We start from the raw sequence: 21,721 nt of genomic DNA, 5'->3' as shown, positions 1-21,721 counted from the left end.
TGTAAAAACTAAAACAGAAGCTTTAGTTAAAGAAGTCTCTTAGTTCCTTATTCATTTGAGAACACCATATTTAGATTTTTAAAGATTTAAAAATATTACCAATTATTACTCAATATTTCAATTACAAAACCATTGAAATTGGACACAAAAAAGAATGATGACCAGCAATAAAATATTACTTACGAATACTTTAAAGGAAATTAATTGTTTAGAAAAATGTATTGCTTTCTATGATAATTGCAATACAAATTTTAATTCAGATGAGCATGCAAAAATCTGTAAATGAAAAGTGGGTTAATTTTTTAAATCAGTAATGAATAAAAACCAATATTCAGAATTCTTAAAGATGTGCCAATATGTTTGCTATTCCGGTACACAATACTGTTGCGGAACAAATATTTATATGAATGGAATCCCAATGGGTAGATTGAATGAAAAAAGTTTGAGTTTAATTTGTTCCAATATTAACAACTAAAAATATTAAGCAAATCAGTACTATATTATTTTGTTACTTCTTATATATACTAAATAAAAATAGTACGTAGTAAATACAAAATACCATTTGTCATATACACTGCCTTCTTTTACGATTATTTACTATTATTTTCTGTCATCTCATGCATATATTTTTCGCCTTGTTTTGAAATTCTTCTGTAATAGTAAGGTTATATGTGATGCATTGAAGGATAGATATATAGAAAGCACTTCCTATAGGCGATGCACAATGTTCTGCTTTAGTAACTTTTTCATTCTAGAAGTTGTCTTACTGTCTCACCTAGGATATTTGGAAATCCTAGATCTAAAAGAAATAGAAATAGGATTGCGCGGTTGAATCACGAAGTTGCCGCGATTGGTCATCTATGGAAGATCCTCGAAGCGTGAGATTTGGTGTATTATTAACGCCATACATTCATAGCTCACGCACTGACTTATATGTATAGTTTACACGCAACAGATTTTGTGATATCAGAGACTTTATTTTCTGTGAGAAGGTATTTGAATAAATTTTATTTATATAATATTACAGAAATACTGTAACTTAATATCCGACTGATCCCTTATCGTCGTTAATACCCCTCGCCGCCTCTACAATTTTCTTTTTGAAATGAAAAGTATTTAAATAAATTTATTTATATATTATATAAATACTTATTCTTATTTGACTGGATTCCTCTTAAGAGATCATTTTTTTGACTACATAGCTAGTCTTCGTGCCTGCATTCTTACCAATCGAATCATTTTATGAAGGTTGAGACTTCGAGGTCTCCTCGGGTTTATAGAACTGAACGAGAATGATCAAGTATGTGGTGATAACGCTGACGAACTGAAAAGAATTTAGCAATTATTAACGAACAGGAAATATTTTTATTATACTCACTCTCGTCAGCAAGGAGTTGCCCATTTCGAAAAAGTCGCAGGCCGTAAATTTAACGCGATATTGTTGCAACTGTAACGCGAAATCGTTAGCCTCGTTACGGACGCAATCACGTTCGAAATTCGGTCGCAAAAGACTTTCCATGCCGAAACCGTTTAGACTCGTCGCGGATCGATCGTCGTAGATCTTCAACCGTGTCGGTTCTTCGTTACGCAAACTTCTGAAAGCTGTCGATCTATCGAATTTCGTCGCGTTTTGGATATTCAATACGAACTCCTCCACGCACGGGCCAATTTTATTTATCTCCCGGTGCGTCAACGTGCATACCCAACACATCACGATGAATTGGCCACCGTAGATCATCCAGATAATGTTGTTCAAAAATATGAAACCGATTTTATGCTCCGCCGCGCTCATGTAGATTCTAAAGAGCTTCGCTACCACTGTTATGAACGCGTTCGTCGAACACAACAACAGATCTATTCCGTAGATCTCGTTTATCGTCGCTATCACGGAGCATGCTTCTGCAAGGAGAGAATCGATGCTTGAATTTTTGGAAAAGACTCTAAATTGCTGCAAAGAAGCGTAATATTTTCTTGTACAGCATTTGAAACTTTCCAAAGACTTTTTACGTGCCACTGTGTAGCTTTCTGATCCTCCGAATCTTCGAGGCAACCCAGTACGCGCCCAATCTTTCGTCCAACTGCTCGATCGTCCCGTTGATCGCTCTGAATCTCTGACAGACCATGTACACGACGATGTCGAACACGAAACTGTTCGCCAGGGCCTGGGCGATCGTGTAATAAAAAAGCAAATCGGACGCGAAGATCTGATCGGGAGCAATGAAATAATAATAGCAAACGTGAGCAGCCAGCGATACAGGGCCGAGCAAACAGACTATCATAATAGCCAGGATCTGTTTAATTCTGACTGGCCTGTCGTTTATCGGTAGCTCTTTGCCGATGTGTTCGTCCAACAATTTTATCTTTCTCGTCAGTTCAGGCCACTTGTCGTACTGTTGTATCACGTGGTAGACATAGTAATACGCCGAGACGTGGCGAATGGTCTCGTTCATGCAGTACATGATCTCGAAAAGCTCGCTGGTGAACACTTTGCCGAAGTTTTTCGCGAAATCCATCGCGGCGAAAGCAACGATCACCGTGCAAACAGCAAAGTGAAACAGGCGAAGGATCATAGTGATCGGTTTAGGACACTTGCTAGGACGAGCGACTCCGACGCCCAGGAACCAAGAGACGTACATTATGGGGCGCAGCGTGCGTTCCGGTTTCGAAGGGTTTTCTTCCACTCGAATGGTTATTTCTTCCTCCATCGTTGCAGTAAATTTGACACTCGAATTTCGAAATAAAATTCTCCAAGTATCGCGTGTTTCGCTTGTACGTGTTGTCTTCGAGGCACCACGCGTTACTCTGTTAGACGGGTCACGATTTCGGCTTTCCTATTGGCACTTTTAGATCGTGGCGATACGCCGGATCATGCAAAATTAAAGAAAATTTCGGAAATTTATGCCTCGCGCGGCGGACACCCGCTCATTAGCTTGATTCGATATCGATCAGACAAAAGAAACGTTGTCGTTTGTAAGCGAGTAGGGCTGTTCGAATCTCAGCTTTGACACTAGCTAATAAGGTTGACAGAGGAAGTGCTATGGATGGAATGTTCTACGATGCGCATGTATAATACATATATCGAAAAACGAGCTTTATTTGCCCAACGACTATATTACAATTTTATCATACAGTAAACATTTAAAATTGGGATAAAACGATAACGCTGCGAACATCGACCATTCTTTTTTGTTTTATTTCTTTGGTTTTTATAAATCAGGCGGCGGGTCGAGTCGATTAGTTCGGAATAATATTTATGCGGGTTGCGACGATATAATTCTGTTAATTTACTCGCTTATCGGCGACGGAGACCGTTCGATCGCGATCGATTCATGAAACGCGCGACGTGTTTGTACGCGCGTTCCATCCGGTGTCGCTTTAAACTGGTAAAGAATAAGATTCCATCGCGAGTATTTAATACGTGGAGTCGCGTAGAATCGCGAGAATGTTCCTTAAGACTCTTTTGTCTCTCTACTTCTTTTTGCTCTTTGGTTTGTATGTTGCGTGTGTGTATGTGTGTTTGTATCTCTGTGCGTACGCGTGTGTGTTTAATTCATTGTTTGTTTTTGTATGTACCGTGTAACGTGTGTGGTCTGTTAATTTATTTTAATCGGGAAAGGCAGCGCAATTATTCGAACACGAGACGTCGATATACGTTTGTTTGCTCTCGCTCTAGGCAGGCATCTTTCGTTTCTTTTCTCCACGTGAAATGCAACACAGCCCCCCGTGCGTGATCGCTTCTTACGTATTTTACACGTGTACGTATATAATATATGTATAATTTCATTTTTAACGATTTTTATCACTACAATTTACATTGGCGAGCCGAGCGACTCGAGAAAATCGTGTGCCACGATATACGCGCAACAATGAACGACACGACGCGAACAGAATTTCACGAGATTCATCAAAATAAAGATAATTTTTAATCGTACGAATTGTTGTCCTGCCCGAAAATATTATTTAAAAACAGTGTTCATCCAAGCATTATCGTTCTTCGATCCAAATTATATTTAGCTTCTGAAAAATATACGATAGGAAAGGTAAATTTCAAAAGATAGAATACTCTCGTAACTATTTCAAATTTGTGTTTTCTGGACTTGATCGTTTCTCACTCAATTTCTTTTAAAACGATTTCAAAATCTCAGACGAACATAGGAAGACGCGCGAAACCATTTTAATTAAGAAATCATTTTTAAACAATATTTTGCTACAAATATTATTTGCAAACGTTTTTCAATCATTCATGAACGACAACGCTTGTATTAACAAATCTGTTTCAATAATAAAATTTTATTTTCTAAACCCGGAGAATGGAATCGACGTTTCGTGACCGTAGATCATACCATTCTGGAATTGCCCTTCGGAATTCAGGCGAGTCGAGAAATATTTAATTTCATAATTACAACGATGCGTGGAACGAGCTAGCTTAATTCGCGATAAATAATTCAGCGACATCGAGAAGTAGTTGGCTTGTATTATAATTTCTGGAGAAACGGAATTCGTTTGTTCCAGCGATCGGTACGGAATTTGGTCGATTGTTTACCTTTCGCGAGGCTCGTCGTGGAAAAACGAAACAACAAGGGTCGTGGCACAATTTCTTATCAGTTTCCGCACGATTTTCGCGACGCCGGTGACGCGACGCGTCGAAGCACCTGTACGGTATTTTATTTTTTGTTTTTCTTCTTTTTTTTTTTGTATTTTTATCTAAGATTAGAGGTATATTTAGCCTCGACCGACTCGAGAATGCCCTGCCAATTGCTTTCTTCTATTCCAGCAAATTCCGTTCGAGCAAACGAAACGATTTGAACGCGTCGGTATCTTCACGTGAGACGGAATGTACGTTGATATAGGTGCGTTTTTAATTAATTTCATTTCTTCAAGTACGTCCCAGCGATTGTTTAGATAAATTTTGGCGCAGAACATTTATCGCATTTCTTAGGAATACTTCCGCAGCTTTGTTTCTATTTAATGCCACTATACGTGTTTGCGGTTACATATTCGCGCAGGGCGGTTCGCAAAATGGCGTCGATAATTATTCGTTAATTCATTGCTTGCTTTAGGAATATTTCTTCGAAGACGAAACTCGGAATAGTTTTCGCTGGAACAAAATATATCACATCTTGTAAAATGCTTTCGATAAAATTTCTCAGTTCACTTCCGTACAATCTAAAGTAATATTTGGGATTTAACTGATTTCCTCGCATGGTTTGTACGTAGGCTGAGTTGTGTGTTGTGTGAATTTTAACCCTTTCGTGATACAGTTACTACTTATTAAAACGTTTACGTAATGTATTTTCTTCTGTTCGCAAGAACTTGATCTCATCTTCGAAGAAAATTATTCGTATCGCGAATGAGTTTGGAGACCAGAATGATCTCGGTTCGTGACGTCACTTTTGAGTCACCCTGTGCATCCGATCGAGAAATCTTCGAGCGAAACTTTTCGCGTTTCCAACGAAACTTGTCCCTCGTTCGATCTTTTTCTTTGCGCCTGGATCGATCTGTTCTGCATTCGAATTGTTTTAATCCGTCGCTGATATGTGATTGAATTTTTAGCGGATAGTTGTCTGTAGATGTTGCAAAAAATTGTGTAGAAATTTACGACGCGAGATCAGCGTGGAATTCCCAGAAACACTCGGTTCTTATAAATGGTTTATCGATATTTCGATCGCAAAAATCTAGAATTTGCATGTCAGACGAGATACTTGACTAACGCAATAAGATCTACGAAGTATCGATATCACGGTTAGCCCAGGTTTGGTGCGAGAAATCGTTGATAAGGGAAAGCAAAAAATTGATATTTCACTGATATGTAAGTAAACTGTAACGAAGTACAATAATAATATCGTACTGAACATCCATGTGCAAACTTGAGAAGCTTGATATCTGTTCTGTGTACGATCGCCCGACGTTTCCTGAATCTTCGTAAAAAAATCCCATCGACGAACTAATGATTCGTAAATGCTTAAAAAATTTAAGCCGTAAAAAATGATTCCGAATGTACCTTCTATTCTTCTCGTCACTCGTCGATCCTTGTCCGCAAAGTGGCACGACTCGAGGCAGATTCAGAAGTTATTGTTGCTAAGAAATAAATTCGACGCTGTTACAATCAAATTTACTTCCGTTTTCTTCGTATTAGAAAACATGAAATAATATTATTTAACGAGAGTTCGAAGTAGAAACGTTCTTCGATGCGTAAGAAATAAAATTCCTGACAAATATTTATATATATATTTTTGTGTTTGGAATCTTAGTTGTTCTTATACACCGGAGAACATTTATATTTCTAACTCGTGATTCAAATCGTGGTGCAAGGGTTTAGCATACTTCCACTGGAATAATCATATCATGAATAATTACATGACTTATTCATAGTTTAAAAAATGGAAGAATAAACTGAATGCTACGTAAGAGTCGAGAAAACAAATTTTGTTTAGCTCGTCTACGTCTTTTAAGTGTATTAAATGTATCTTACTGGCTTATTTTTATGAAAATTATTGTTATGCTTTTAATTCTACACAGTTATAGTTTTTATCCGATGATGTGAGTTGGTACAGTCGAAAAATGGCCTGTGACGTAGTTGCAAAGTGCAAATTGACCCTCGGGTCAAAATAGTCGAAATGTTTAATTGTCTAAAACGTGCCATTCGAGTCTTGCAACGTTTCCAGCCAAGGAACGTTGATTCGAAACATTCGCAAAATCTCGTTCGGCCCCTAAATACACGGTGCATACCACCTTCGTGTCGAGTTACCATTTTACATACCTGCATCGAGGTACTAGTTATATTCCTGAATGTTACGTGTTTCACAGCCGAACGCGCTCTTTCTTATCACATCGACTTTATATCTTCCTCTGAAAGCTGGCTCCGCGTCTAAGTACCTCCTGTACCTAGATATTTAAAAATATATCTTTTAGAATAAATAATTCTTCTAGGCCTTCGCGCGTGGCTCGAACAAATATCAGCTTTAACGATCTTTCCGCCATCATTGTACCCTTCGTATCTACAGCAGAGATGGGCAAAATTTTGTTTAAACGATAGATGACGAATAACCGTATAACGATTTAGTTGCAACGTTTATTCTATTATTTTATTAACGTGGAATTTTAACACTTTATAAGACACGGGTTTCGGATAAGTAAAGATTTGAATTGTTTACACTACCGTCCATAAGTTTAATCGCACCAAGCTAGTCAGAAATATTAGATACATAGCTTGCATACTATTACTAATCGGAACAGTAGATATTGTTCCTTAATCCTTGCAATACCAGGGAGGGGGGAGTACTTATAACCTACTATATTACTATTTCGACGATTCCCGCTAAAACAATTGTTCAAAGATTCTGAAAAAATTAGATGTAGTGTAAAAGTATCTCGTCGTACGAGAACACAAATAGCGTTCTATAGAAACTTGAAAAAGTTACACGGGGCCGAGAAACATTCAACGTTCTTAAAAAAATTCAGAAAACCGCTGTACAAACGAAGAATATTCAATTTTGGATCGTATATAGGAAGGGGTGGAGTTTACAGAGTTCCTCTTTGAAACACTGAAACTTTGCGACTATGATAGTTTTTCCCCTGGAATCTGCTTATAGACGGCAGTATATGTATTTACTATTGGTTTATCAGTCAGGATCGTGAAACACCCGAACTATTTGAATATCGTAGGCGTGCACGGAGGCGGCAACGGTGCCTGTAATTAGATATTCATTATTCTGCTGGATCAACAATACTCGATGTACTATTGAGTAGCGACCACGCACGATCCCACGTACCGTATTTTGGAAAACCTCGGTTCAACGTAAAACGTTATTTAATTAATTATCGAACACAAATAGCAATTTTCATCGAACGGATAACGGACGAAAGGTTGCTTGTTGTTAATCGAACTTTGCATCTAGATAAAAATTTTGCCCATCTCTGATCTACAGTTATCGTTCAAGCGCCATCATCGTCCGCGATGGCGTGGTACACGCGCGGACTTCCGGTACCCGACGATCACTCGAACCCTCTTCTCGGTGACCCTTGCTCCTAGGCGCTTGACTGTTGGCCGTTTAAATAGGGGACATTGTTTCGTTTAGAATTGTGTTTCGTGTTACGCGTTGCGTACGTGCACCTGATTCCCGTCCCCTGACGCCGACGCGACGACGATTGGTTTCACCGATTCCGTCGACGATTCGAGTCCCCCACGTTCCGTCAGACTCCGGTCTGGTTCTTAACTACACTTGAAAAATGTCACCGGTGGCACGCGGCGCGATGTTCGTCTCGAAGATGGACGTTGTCGAGGTGGTGACCGGCGCCATTTCACCGAATCTGCTCGCGTTCACGTTAGTCGTCGTCACTGCCGTCGTTTTCACCAATGTTTCCTCGATGGCGTCCGACGTCGTCGGCACCTGCTGACGTGTAATAAAAATTGCGATCAGCGGTCTCGAAAATCGACGATAGCGTTCTGATGGCGCTTGGGGCCATCGCGGTTCTCGGACTCGCGACTATCCTATTCAGGGTGTTTCGCAAGAGGGCTCTAACTCAAGATATATCTCTTACTTATCAGCTTTTCAGTATGGTCACGAGATACACTTACTGCTTGTCGTTTTGCTTATTTACTATTTTAATTTCGTTACCTTCGAAAGTTTAATTTTGTTTCAACCATGTTGGGTCTACGTTACAAAAATGGAAGTCTTCTATTTCCTACCATTCAGCTGTTTCACGAGACGGTCATCTAGAAACACCCTGTATACATTTCGCAAGATACCTCGTTGTAAAAGACCTCTTTCCCTTCCTCCACGGAGGGCAGCAGCTCATCCGTAGAGTGCGGAGTCCTAGGGCTGGGCGTCGGCGCCACCTGTTGTTGTTGCTGATGTTGTTGCTCCCGTTGCTTAGCCAGCCTCAGTTCCTGCAGGGCCTGACGTTGTTCCTTTTCGTTTCTTTCCTTCTCGAGGCGTCGCGCGCTGTAACTACGCGCCGAGGACGTCGAACTGTGAACCGAGGTTAAGCTAGGACGACGAGAACCTATCGGAAACAAGGGTAAAGGTGAGTCCGAGGTCCGTGAACGAACGTTCCTATTCTCTCTCGCTACTCTAAGAGTTAATTGCTAGGCTGAAGTCGTTCAGAATACGGACTCTAATTGCGTCTGCTCGACTATTTAAAATGTACCAGCGTGACTCTTGTTTCTCTACGACGCAGGCATGTCAAACACGCCACTCCGTATATTTATTCGAGGATACTTGAAAATCGAGCCTGATCAACTTTGTATTGTACTTTGAATTTAAATCTGAGCTTGTAACGTCCCTATTATTTTAAAAAATTTTTAATATACCACTTTGAAGTTCGGAAATACAACGCACGGCAGTACCGGTATCGCTGCAGTGAAAATATATACGAAGTTCAAGATGGCAGATCCAATACGACCAAAGTAAAAATTATTTCTTAATGATAATTGAGTTTGACATGCTTGGTCCACGATATCGTCGGTATCAGCGCGGGGGTGGGCGTACGATTATTACGGGCGCTCCGCCGGATCGTTCAGCCCGCTAATTATTTGCCGATGAGAATGCAAGCTTGATGATCGCGCTCCGTGGCTGCGCTTCGAAAGTGGCTCTCTTCTTGCTCCGTTGCGATTCTTTCAAAGCCCAGGGAGTAAGGATGACAGAGAAAACCGCGAAACGAGAGTGAAGTTTCGGGATCGTGTACGGAGATTAAAAAATTCGAGTAATCTCGCGAAAATCGGTGGATATATTCGAGAAAAAAAGTGGTGCAAAAGTTCCCGTGACCGGAGAGAAAGAGCTTTGTTATATGTTCGGTCTCGGGCGACCGTGCAAAGTTGTTGTAGTGTGAAAATTGTTATCAAGAGTGAGAGCGTTGCTGGTGTATCGTGACGCGCAGCGTATGAAAAGCGTTTTTCTTCAGCGAGCACACGCGAAAGCGAATGCAAGCAGAGTCTGTCCACAAGAGTTTTTTCTCACTAATCAATAACGGTTCTCATAACAGGGGATAGCTATGTAAAGCGTCTAACTGTAGCGGACATTGAAAATAAATTTTAAATGACATCTCTTCTTTTTTTTTCAAGTCGAGGGTCATCGAAGTCATATGTCGTGTGCGCCGAGTACGGGTACTCGCAAGCTATTCAAGTGTTCCTAATTGAGGCGCCTCGTTACGAGTCTTTATTGATTAACGGCATATTCAAAAGGCGACAGAAAATCCACAGCCAGACAGAGAAAGAGTGACAGTGCATTCTGTTGCATACAGATAGCTATACTCGGGACAAAGTCAACCGAACGCCGAAGGACGTTTCCCACAACGACGACTCCTACTTTTCTACGCGACGCTTCTAACGACACAATGGTGGCGGATGGTCGCCTTAGGCTGCTGGTTGATTTTGTCCCCGTAACAGCCACTAAAGCACGAAAGGCAGAAGTTTCTTCTTCTTCTAGCAAGCACATCTAACGAAATAATCCGTGTATCGCTTTGAATTCGAGTAGAATCTATCTTTCGTTGGAACGTTCTGTTATTGCGCCAATACACGGATTTTCGTGTGGCGAAATTACGATCGTTCATTAGGGTGGTCCTTATTCTTTGATTTCCTTTTGTTCAAATAAATTACAGAAATGTACTATAACGTTAGATGTAACGTAAACGTTACAGAGGGACTTGACACGGATTTTCTCATCGACTCTTATAACTTTAGGGATTGCGATAAAAGCACTCGACAAGAAATTTTAGCCTCTAAGGACCACCCTACTGGTCGTTTAAAAAGCTCAAACCAGAATCGTCGCGACCGTACATCGACGGAGCATCCCTTGCAAGTTCGTCGCGGCTCCGGGAAGAAAAGCAGAAGATGACAAAGGCGGTCGCCAATTAGAACGCAAGCGGTTCCATCGTCTTCTCGTTGTCGGCTCGAAGCGACGCTTTTAAAGTGCAAGAGGGAATAAATAGCGGCGAAAACATTACGGGCAAGCTTAATTGGAAGATTTAACCTCGTTTCGTGGACGTGAGACTGTCGTGTTCGTTAAAATTCAAGTGTCATCTGGAAAGCCGGGCCCTCGCATGCGATCCGACACCGTTGTGCGTGCGTGTGCAGCGAGCTAGCTAGTGCGTAAAGATTTCGTGTCTCTCTACGTCTTACCAGAGAACGTTCGTTCGTTAACGAGCAACGAAATCGGCCGCTGCCATCTTGCTATCTCGTAACACACTCGTGCAGCGCTTTATTACTGGACATTACATTATAATCATATTCACGTGAATGTAGCTTTGTGTTCACATTTTGAATGCCACACGTATGTGTACATGGTATCTTTCGGGGGCGTGAATGTGTGAGACACGGTGGAAGAGTGATGCAGATATTCGTTTTCAATTTTTTCTTTCTTTCGTTTCAATTTTTTGTTTTTCTTTTTTTACGAATAACGTAGTTTGCGGACGTTAGGTAGCACCGCCACGGCCATAGTCGGTGAAAACGCATCGTTGCATCGAAGAATAGAACAACGTTCTAATTCTTGGCAAACAACAGAGAAAGAGAGGGTTGGCCTCTTCGTGTCCGGGAACGTGAACGAAATCGGAGGCTGCGTTTCCCCTCGTTTCTTCGGCCCTCCGTGGACGTTGGAACGAAAGAAGAAAGTCAGGAAACGCAGTCGGAAGGGTGGACAAGGGACGCTAAGTATCAATAACAACAACTACGACACAACAGCGACAACGGCTTGGTACGAAGCACCCATCACACCATCTTCTTCTTCTTCGTCATCGGTGTCGCCCGTTTGGCAGGCGACTCGTGTAGGGCAGGATGAGAGAATAGATAGTCAGAAGAGCAGAAGTTTAAGAGATACTCAGAAAGGAGTGGATGGTAGGCAGTGAACGGTCTTCTGCGCTCTGACGTTACGCGACTATCGTTCAGAAAATCAAAAAACAAATAAAACCATCTTTGGACCGAGGGTCATCGATTCGTTTGCGTTTGATCGTAAAATTATTGACCGATTGCGTCGGATCTCGTCGACCGGTTCACAGCGAATGGATGACGGAAGAAGAAAGAAGGGAGACACGGCCAAAGAACGAATCATTCGAACGAGAAGAAGAAAAGGAAGAGTAACGGACAGAGGTGGTGTACAAAGTGTGAAAGAATGCGGACAAAGAGAAGAGAAGACAGACAACGAAAGAGTTAGAAAGAGATCGTTGATCGTCTACCGAGGCCGTCGGACGATCCCTCAGCCACGTCGCTAAGGGTACGTCGATGCTTGTTCCCGCCTTTGGTCGCCTGCAGGTGGCACGATATAAGCAAGATGGCGGCGGCACGTGCCGCACCTGCTCTCGACGCCGGTACCAAGGGACCGCGGCTACCGCCGCTGCTAGGCCTCCTGGTGAACGCGTAGGTCAACGGTCCTCCGGTGCTGCTTCTCTGACTGGCGCGTGAGGATGGTCGACCGCCGTGCAGCGTCAGTGGGATACCTGTTGAAATTTTTTTCTGATTTTAATGTATATTTGTAAACAGACAAATTAGATTCTAACCCTGTGACACAAAGAGATTATTGCTTCAAGGTGATCATATTTCCTTGGAGTATTTCTAGTACCTATTTCGTAAGGAAGTGTTGTTCGAGTTCCTGATAGGTGATCAAAAAAGGGTCATGCAAACTTCGATCACTGCTTGAATCTCGATAATTGCAAGAACTTTCAGCCCCGTTTCCCTGTAATTATTGGGCTTCTGGGGTACGCCACTTTATCTTAAATTGGACTTGAACGTTTAACAAGCATTCTCCCATTTTCCCGATTAGTTTTTAAAGAACAAGGTCGTATTTATCGATCTAGGTCAGTCTTGTCCCTGTACGAAGTCTTTGAGCGACTCTATTCCCTTCCAGACAAGCGGTGGGACTAATTTAATGTCTTACTTATTAATACCGACACGTATGAATTTTCAAACGTCGGGTTGAGGCGCCGCTTAAACAAATAACCAATACCGAGACTTCGACTTCCTTGTGAATATCACTTCCACCATTTTATCGAGATAGAAATATTTCATTTTGTCAAAATAAATTACTTCTATTCTCGACTTAGACTTAGAATGGAATGCATTGCTTCCTGGAAGTCACGCGAATTATCGGAGGTTAATTTCTAATTTCGCCGTATTCCTTTCATCGACTTAATGGCGCCAGAGCGAGATAAGCTGTTTCGTTTCCAGGAACAACTTTAGACAGGACTGGCTTAACTAATCGTTAACTGTGTTTCACTCATTAGACCCCCCTCGAAGTCTGCTAACGAAATAGGGCACAGCGAAAATAGACACCTTCGGAGGTGACAGAGTTCTTCGTCGATACTTAAGGTTACTGATTTCACAGCGGGAAGGATAACGTTGTAACGGAATATAGAACAGTTTCGCCGAAGTTAGTGCAGCGATCGTAAGCGCCAGCAAGGTTAGGGCTTATTTATGATATCGATTTTCCTTTGCACGAGAGAGTTCAGTCGAACACCGCCATTTTAACGAAAGGGCATGGACCAATATATGTATATGGGAGCATCTACAGAGTGTCCTAGTAATCGTGGTACGACCGGGAAGGGAGCGATTCTACCTTAGAAAATAAACAAATTAAAAATATTCAAATATGGTCGTACGGGCAAGCGAACGTTCACCGACAAATAATATTATTATTTGAAAACGTAAACTTTGCATCGTGTTAGTGACGGAGCGGCGAATTAATTCACGATTGGTTCGTTAAATTCCAGCCGTTCCGAATTGGGGGATCGATTTTCACGGTGGGTCGTCGATCTGTTGCACAAGTACTCACCCGTGTCGCTGGAGAACAGCATGGGCGGCGCGTGATTCGCGTTGGCATAGTGCCGCGGCCTTGAGTATCTCGCACGACTGAATAACTTGAGCACGAAGCATATCATTGCCGTGAATATCGCTATTCCCGATGCTATACAGAGCAGAGTCGGAATATCCGTTGTTATCAGCACCAGATCTGCCAACAGATAGCGATTGCAAGGTTTCGATATACAACCACTTTAGAAGAGAATTAAAGCTCGCCAGGGATTGCTCCATAGGCCATCGATAGGGGTAGGATCGAGATCTACACATTGGCTGTTCCGTTCCATGCAGGCCATTTAATCATTTCCTAGCAATAACTATATTTCACCTTGCTTTGACTGGTATTAAATTTCTGTTTAAAATTATAATAATGATTTGATATAACGATCAAAACAAAATTGAATATGTGTCCAATTTTACGACTCTGCGGAGAAAATGAACGATTCGGTTTCGTTGAAATTTTAGAAATGTATGTTTTATAATAAGTTGGCACGGTGTACCTTCGGCGCAGAACACCTTCTTGTTAGGCCTGGACAGGGCAACCTTATGATAGCCCTCCTCGCAGTCGCATACAGCATTGTGCTGCACTTGGATGCAGGTCGCATGCTGATCCGCAAAAGTGCAAGTCGCGCGATAGAAGCATTGCTCCCCGAGTCTTTTGGCTGGAAAATTGGTTGGTCGTTTAATTCGCTGGAACCCCACTGCCGCGTCTCGTTGATCTTACCCAGTGTTTCAACCCTTAACTGGTAACGTGGAACCTTAGACTTTATTCTTCTGGATGCTTTGAGCTTCGATAGCTCTGATATTTCAGAACACAATAGATAGCTTGGGGGCAGAACTGAAGCTTGTAGTTTTTCAACGAAAACACACTTTATCGATTGTGGGTCAACCGTTTCAACCCTCCCCAAGAAACGTTTACCAGAAAGTAGACAAAATAATAACATATTCGATTAGAACCAAAGTTCTACTTGCTCATCCCTTCTGTCGGTAGTTGATTCGAGTGTATCATAAATTATAAAGCGAAGGTAATTTAGTCGATTAATAAGAACAGTTTGTGAACTGATGACACGATTATGATTCCTGAATTTTAACTTTGATTCTGCCGGTGAAGTTGTTAGTAAGTCAAGAATAAAGTGGATAATTCTAAGTGGTAATGTTACAAGTTTGTTGTATTTAAATTTAAAAGCAGGGAAGTTGCATGCAAGTACGAGATAGAATTGCTTTTCTATTCGAACAAAGCAACAGTCGGATTCGAAAGGTTCGTTTCAACCTGATATTTGGATTAACATGTTCATCTTTGACGAGCGTTTCGATGAACGTGCGAACGCGTTGTCGAATCGAGTCTATGGACGGACGAGAGAAACATAAAACGTCCTTTTATGACGCGTCGAACAATCGTTCGAAGTCGACAGAACAACCTCTCCCTCGCTCCGTCGACATTTATTTTCCCCGTCTCGTTGTCCGCGTTACCATGGAGTTTTTGATATCGGAATGACCTACTTGAATCGTGGAAAACCGTGCTACATACGTTTGGCACATCCTTTGCTAGGCCCAAGACGAACTGGATAGAATTTCTCGCACTCGCAGTGACCGGTGATTGCGTCGCAGAACACGTGCTGCAGTTCCGGATTACACGAGACATCGCACGGCGAGCCCAGGTACTGCCCCTTCGCTGAAAAGAGAATAAATCGATAGTTTGCTGGATTCTACAGGGTGATTCTAGTTACTATGTCTGGGTATACCGTCGCGCGGTGCTTCGAACCACCAAAAAACTTTAATTTTTCCAATCTTAACCCCTGGACGTACGATTTAATTACAAGCAATTTCTCAAACGTTTACTATTCAATTTTATTTAAATTTTTTCGTATGTAACGTATATTAATTCTGCAGTTCTATTATTGTTTCCAGTAGGGCACAAGTTACAGAAAAGGGAATTTTTAACGAGGAAACACGTTCAAAATATTCAGTGTGCCTATGAATACATTTTGCTCATACATAATTAAAAGCATGCATTAAATTGAATAAAATTACGTCAAACGTAGCGTGGCCTGTTGGCGAATGTTTTCCAACTGAATGGTGATATCAATCGTGGTAATTACAAAGGTCGGTTAAAGTGATATTGAATTTGGACGCTTATTTAAAATTGAAGGGAAACCTAGGCGATTTATACTCAAGATGTAAAGAAAGAAATACGCCATTTTGGCTTAGAAGGACAGTATAGCTCTGTTCTAACCGAAGATAGAAAAAGAATCGTACAGGAAAATTTTGTGACTGATTGAAAAGAACGAAATTGAATTGTTCAAATTTGTCTACCGGACAATAAAACGATCACAAAACGATCTGATGAAAAGTATCAGGAAACGTGTAAGAAAAATTAAATTAAATATCTTCTAAAGTATCGAGTTTCCGCTGGCCTTGCGCACACCTTTCGTACGTAGAATGAATCAAGGAATCGATGTATATAAAAAGAATGGGATAGTTTCATTAAAAAAGAAAAAAGAAAATCGCATCTTGTAAGTGCATCGGATGCACTTGGGACAATAATCGTACCATAAGATAATAGAGCCAATTAAACCATACAAAATTTCCCTGCACGATTTTGTTATACACTCAGAACAGATATATAGTTTGTCCCAGTTAGCAGAATCACCCAGTATATGACGTTTCTTGATAGTAGATGAAATATGCACGGTGTTCCTCAAATAGCGTGCTCGTACTCCCGAGTCAATAATAAGGCCTTCTTTGGGACATGAACCACCCCCGCATTAATTATTAGCGGACAATAGGCGCGCTGCCTAGAGCACTGTTTTTCAAACTTTTTGGAAGACGTCTGCCTCCCTAAAAACAGAATTTTCCTACGTTTAATTTAGCCATATATTCGTATCCGTCCGTGCAAAAAATCTCGTGGTTTTTAATTTTTTCTTTGTTAACACTAGGTCTACTGAAATGATTAAAACGACTTCTTCTGTCATTTGTTATAACGATTACCTATTTTCAGTACATGTTATTTCCCTTTTATCGTGACTATTGTCGAAGTATAAAAACGATTAATTTTATAAACTTTCAAAAGAATATTTTAAAGATCGTAAACTATAAGAGAACGAAAAATATAGAAGAAAATCGATTTTTCCAAAGCGTTGGATCAGAACGCTTCCTTAACTCCTGGCATAAGTAGAAAGAGCGAGAAATAGTCAGACGCGTTAAACAAGCCGCACCGAATCGCATAGCAATTTCGCAGCTACTCATTCCTTTATCAGTTTTCTCCAATTATCATTTGGTCGGTCGATGGAGAACGTCGCCAGACCCTTTCAACTCGCTTCTCCGATACGCGTCTTTGTGTTCCCTTTTGACGCTCAGCTACACAGCCCCTTGTCGCGGGCGTCTGTTTGTCGAGCCATTCTGAACGATTCACACATACACACTGCACGATTAATGAAGCGACGAACCATTGTTAGGTACACTATCCAGGCCACTTTCGTATCAAAAGACGTTTGATGTCGCCGTGCTTCTTTGTGGGTCGTGGATGCGCCGGCCTTTTATATCAATTTCGTCGATCCGGATGTACCCGGTCGTATCTTCGTCGCGTCTCCTCTGTTCGCGATTTTATTGGCTCCTGGCCGTGCGATCCGCTTGTTTAGGGGTGGAATTAACGCGCCAAGTTTTCACGAGTTAATTGCACCATTTGGTCAGAGGTACCAGGGTCGGGCACCGTGCCAGGCGTCTATCGATTTCACCTTAATTACGGTATTACATCGTTATTAAATGTTTCGCAGCGTGGACCGCGTTAAGGAGTCTCGGTAACAACCGCTAACTTCGTTGGCGAGCGTTCAGAAGCACATCCGCGACATCGCGTAATTAAGCTTCTTCTAAACTGCTACCCACTGTATAACTTTTCACCAGGAAATTGGACTCCTGATTGCCAGGGACTCGTATTGGTATTTTTCAATTCTACCTTCGTATTACGTGTATATCGGTTTCAGTATTACAAAGGTATTGATATTTCGGTATTATATCGGTTTCCGTGTGACTTTGCTGGAACAATACTAGTATAAAGTCCCCGAAGCTTCTTCGAAACTGTACTCTATAGTGAACTTGCAACTTTTCACCAGGAAATTAGGCTCCTGGCTGGTAAGTTCGTTTCACGCCAGTCGGGGTCGATCGATGCCTGAACCTGCGGATGAATCGGCCCGGTCGAGCTTACTGCGTCGAATAAATGCAGAGTTCGTGCAATCATTTTTGCTGATACGACGTTTCCTTGGTACTTTGAAGGCCTTGGGGAAGCTTTTTCCTATCATTGTGATGCTTCCTTCCTTTGCATCGAGTATTCATACGCGACAAGGGTGTTAGAAGTTCCCATTTAAATTTCAAACTATGTCTCAACAGTAGAATTTTGTTTGTATCCTTATTTATTTTGTTCATTGTTATATATCTGGTGATATATGTGATTCTTCATTGAAAAATAAATAATTCGGTGTAAAGCTATTGTTTACAAACTAACTACATTCTTGGGAATCAGTCTGTGATTACTAATTATTATAGAAAGCGATATCTTTAAGGATCCAAATCGGTGAATAGATTTTTCTTCACACAGGGTGCGCAACGCCTACCGCCCTCTTGATGTACTCTCGGATCTTTAATGCGCTACACGCCGTTCAAAAAGTATACAAAGTTCGCCCCTGATATTTTGACTCCCGACACACAAGTGTGCTACACTTTCCACTACCTCATTATATTTCTACCACCGAGTATACGGCTCTCCAAGAACCTCAGTTCCACGGTGTCGCTCGAAATAAAGTGACTTTTAAAATGTGACGCCTTCGCCTGCCTACGTTGCGCAGCGACAAGTGGAACGTACGAGCCATATTTTTATTCCTTTTCGTTCAATCCTAACTTGTTCGATTAAGATATTCCATTTATATAAAAAGAAATTTCTCTAGGCCCCTTTGATAAAGAATCCTCATGACAAACTATCCGGAGGAGCGTTACTTTTGACTTTTATTCAATGACTTTCTTCGCGAAAGAAAAGAGGAGTATACCAAGCCGAGTGAAAGGGTGAGGCGTTCGTAAAGATGTTCTAGAAGCTAACCGAAAATGATTTTCCGTTCGATCCAATCCGACTAATTTGTTCGAGCATCGAACGGAGCGTTCCAGTTTTCTAACACGGAATCCTCCAGAACCCTCTGGCAAGCAACCCATTAACAGATTATCCAGAGCAACCGCACGATTACGGTTTTGATCTCGTCGAAGAGGGTGCAATTCGGGGGCGCAATTTCCAGGTGTTTCTCGCCGGTTACCGAGCAACCCCAAGTGGAACTTGAGTGAATGGCTCGGACACGAAAATAGGAGTTGAACGACGCACGGTTTCTCTTCGTTAACCTTTTTCTCGCTCTCATCGAAGGAGGACGGGGCGAGGGAGAAACGAGATTCCTTTGAATCTCACGCAGCTGCAGGCAGTGTGCACAACTCCCACACGCGGACACCGAGAGAGCTTGCAGCATCCATTAAAATCAATACCGGCAGCGTGGTTGGCGCGAAAATCAAGAAGGACGAGTTCCTCTGCCGTGTACGTCGGCGCAAGCGCAATCTCGGGCACCGATGCGTCGTAATATTTGTTTTCCTCTGATTTGTCAGACCCAGTTTCGCACGACGAATTTGCATAATTGCAAACTACGATGCATAGAGTTTGCAGAGTGGTCGAGGACTCGACGGAATGCACCCTGTTTACGGACTATTGTGAATCTCTCTTTGAACATACAAGAGAGAGAGAGAGAGAGATAGAGTGAGAGTTTAAAGGGCGACATTCGACGGTCCGTAAGATACCCTTTTTTCTGTCTTGGTAGTTGAATTCGAGGAACGCTCGTCGCATGAAAATTAAAAGGATGATGAGAACTACTTGTTTTCGATCGAAGAGCAAATGTCTCGATCGAGCAACATCGACAACGCCACCGACATCACGAGTGTTTACCCTTCGGCTGAAGGATCCGTTGCAAAGTGTTTGCACGCTCGTATCGAGCAAGCGCGAAGAAGGCGAGGCAGGAGTCTCGAGACACACACGTATAGGTTCGATCGTCCTTGTTTCGCCGAGAAAATAAGATAACGTGCCTTCTATAAAGGGCGTGTATCGATTGAACGACAAACTAGCTGTTCGAATCGCCGCGGAATACGGGGCGGGCTGGTATCTAGCAAGGGGGCAATTCGCTCTAGCGTGTCCTCGATTCGAACGGAGTCGAGTTCGCGTAGCGTCGTTTCTGAGCGTTTGCTGGTTCCTTGATTAGCATCCGTCGACCTCGGTAACCCCGTATTCCATTCTGCAGTAGCAATTCTGCGCCGTGCGCTTTGCGATTCTACCGCAAAGACTCGGTTCCACCGCCTACGAGCGTGTCAACGACTCTTGAAACTCCTCCGTTTTCAGCGACCGTCGTGAATCTTTTTCGACGGTTTCGAGAGATCCGTCCGAAAAAAATCGTTAGCACCGTCGACGCCATCCTCGGCAGGGTGTCGCCTAGGCAGCGTCCCGTTGAGGCGCGACTCGGCGTATCCCCCCGTCCGTTTAAGGACGTCCGTCGAAACAGGGGGCCAGGGACGCGCAGCAAACACTCACCCGCAGTGATATTCTCCTCGAGGTAGTCCTCGTCGTCGTCGTAGGCATCGAGGTCGTCGTCGTCGTTGTTGAAGCTGGAACCGCGCACGTCATCACCTGCCAGTAATCCCCTGGTCAGGCGATCCTGACGCGTGCCGCAGCTGCAGCTCGAGATCAGGCAGAGAACGAGGCAGATCAGCAGGAGCCAGGAACGGCAGCAGGTCAGTCTCAGGGCGGAGGGAAGTGCGCTCATCGCCCCCGCGGCGCGAGTCAACCCCCGAAACCGACCACCGGCGGCGCATCGACATCCTTCCCCGTCGCCTGCCCTCCTCCCCCCCTCCTCCCGCCCTCCTCCTGCACGCCCTCTCGCCCTCGACGCCTCCGACGACCGCCTTATATCGCGTCGATGACTCTTCACCAGCTACTCCACGGCCACACCTGACACCTGGTTCCCGGACTCAGGACGCGTACCGAGGATTCGTTTGCTCGGTCTCGGTCTCGAGATACTCGGATCCGCGGACACTTCCGACGACGGCGTCTATCCACCTGCACACACGAGGCAGGAACGCACCACGGACGACCGGGGACTGTCCTACCGTCGCGGAACACTGTTCTCGGTCCCGTGCTCCCCCGTTCACTGACGCCTTCCTTCCGTTAGCCGGTCGACCACCGCCGCTGCAGCTGCGCGATGGGAATACGCCACTCGTTTCTCACCCTTTCCTTTCCTACCCTCCACGTCCACGTCGATCGAGATCTACTCCGTCCTCTCTGTCTCCATCGTCCAGTTGTCCGATTACACGGTACCACCAGGTTGTTTTAACCTTAACGAACAATATCGGAACGGTGTACCCTCGTCGTGAAAATACCGCGACTGGTCACGGGATTTTGAGAGAAACCGGCTTCTTGAGTCAACCCCTTAACGCTCAGATATTGGACATGTGCTACGGTTTTTATAGGTTTTGGTGTAAATGAAAAAATAGTTTATTTAGCCAATTATGTTTAACCCTTTCCATACGGCTTCGTCATTGCTCGCTATGCCGCCAAACAACTCCAACACGATTGCCACTTCGCCGGAGGAGGAATTATACTATCGGTTTCTTCAGACAGTTACGAAGAACTTTTATTCTGAACTATTACGTAGAACCAATATTTTCAACCCTATCGGTTCCAAAACAGCTGTATATCGCAAGTGAGCGTAGAAAGCGCCTCATAAATTTAGTGCTGAAATGTTAAAAATACGAAGTAGACTAATAGTAAAATAATTATTTCATTCGTTGAAACTTTGTATTTGGGTTGCTTGTTTGGGTCGCTGAAAAACTGGCCAGGTAGTGATTTTCGTAAGAATCAAAACCCGAGGC

At 42.9% G+C, this 21,721-nt stretch overlaps 2 protein-coding genes across 6 annotated transcripts; both read right to left on the bottom strand.

The window, feature by feature from the left end:
- Positions 1 to 1,240: 1,240 nt before the first annotated feature.
- On the bottom strand, positions 1,241 to 2,705 carry LOC122405112. Its single transcript, XM_043409625.1, has 3 exons — positions 2,012 to 2,705; positions 1,379 to 1,899; positions 1,241 to 1,324 (listed from the first exon to the last, which is right to left on the bottom strand). Exons 1-3 carry the CDS (start codon positions 2,703 to 2,705, stop codon positions 1,241 to 1,243), a joined length of 1,299 nt encoding a protein of 432 aa, XP_043265560.1.
- A 463-nt stretch (positions 2,706 to 3,168) lies between these two features.
- On the bottom strand, positions 3,169 to 20,627 carry LOC122405340. Of its 5 annotated transcripts, none has more exons than XM_043410011.1 (7): positions 20,385 to 20,627; positions 15,312 to 15,455; positions 14,284 to 14,445; positions 13,761 to 13,937; positions 12,169 to 12,429; positions 8,750 to 9,006; positions 3,169 to 8,393 (listed from the first exon to the last, which is right to left on the bottom strand). In XM_043410011.1, exons 1-7 carry the CDS (start codon positions 20,614 to 20,616, stop codon positions 8,217 to 8,219), a joined length of 1,410 nt encoding a protein of 469 aa, XP_043265946.1. In that variant the 5' UTR covers positions 20,617 to 20,627; the 3' UTR covers positions 3,169 to 8,216. The 5 variants fall into 5 exon arrangements, with proteins under 5 accessions (XP_043265946.1, XP_043265947.1, XP_043265948.1 ...); XM_043410012.1 differs by having other exon boundaries at positions 12,286 to 12,429; XM_043410013.1 differs by having other exon boundaries at positions 8,765 to 9,006; positions 12,286 to 12,429.
- Between the last annotated feature and the right edge of the window lie 1,094 nt (positions 20,628 to 21,721).

The sequence above is a fragment of the Colletes gigas genome, unplaced genomic scaffold (assembly GCF_013123115.1).
Source record: "Colletes gigas isolate AHSC1104 unplaced genomic scaffold, ASM1312311v1 Colletes_gigas_Sc00004, whole genome shotgun sequence".
NCBI classification, from domain to species: Eukaryota; Metazoa; Arthropoda; class Insecta; order Hymenoptera; family Colletidae; genus Colletes; species Colletes gigas.
The sequence above is the reverse complement of the archived record's forward strand: the minus strand, read 5'-3'. Positions and strand labels throughout refer to the sequence as shown.

Bases quoted from the DNA above. Each gene is read 5' to 3' on its own strand.
- LOC122405112 (XM_043409625.1), bottom strand. From the start codon at position 2,705: ATGGAGGAAGAAATAACCATTCGAGTGGAAGAAAACCCTTCGAAACCG. The intron at 1,900-2,011 runs GCACGTAAAAAG...CTCTCCTTGCAG, and splicing joins GATCAGAAAGCTACACAGTG to AAGCATGCTCCGTGATAGCG. The intron at 1,325-1,378 runs GTGAGTATAATA...AATTCTTTTCAG, and splicing joins GCAACTCCTTGCTGACGAGA to TTCGTCAGCGTTATCACCAC.
- LOC122405340 (XM_043410011.1), bottom strand. From the start codon at position 20,616: ATGAGCGCACTTCCCTCCGCCCTGAGACTGACCTGCTGCCGTTCCTGG. The intron at 15,456-20,384 runs GTGAGTGTTTGC...TTCTCTTTTCAG, and splicing joins CGAGGAGAATATCACTGCGG to CGAAGGGGCAGTACCTGGGC. The intron at 9,007-12,168 runs GTAGACGATCAA...TGTTTCCGATAG, and splicing joins GGGATCGTCCGACGGCCTCG to GTTCTCGTCGTCCTAGCTTA.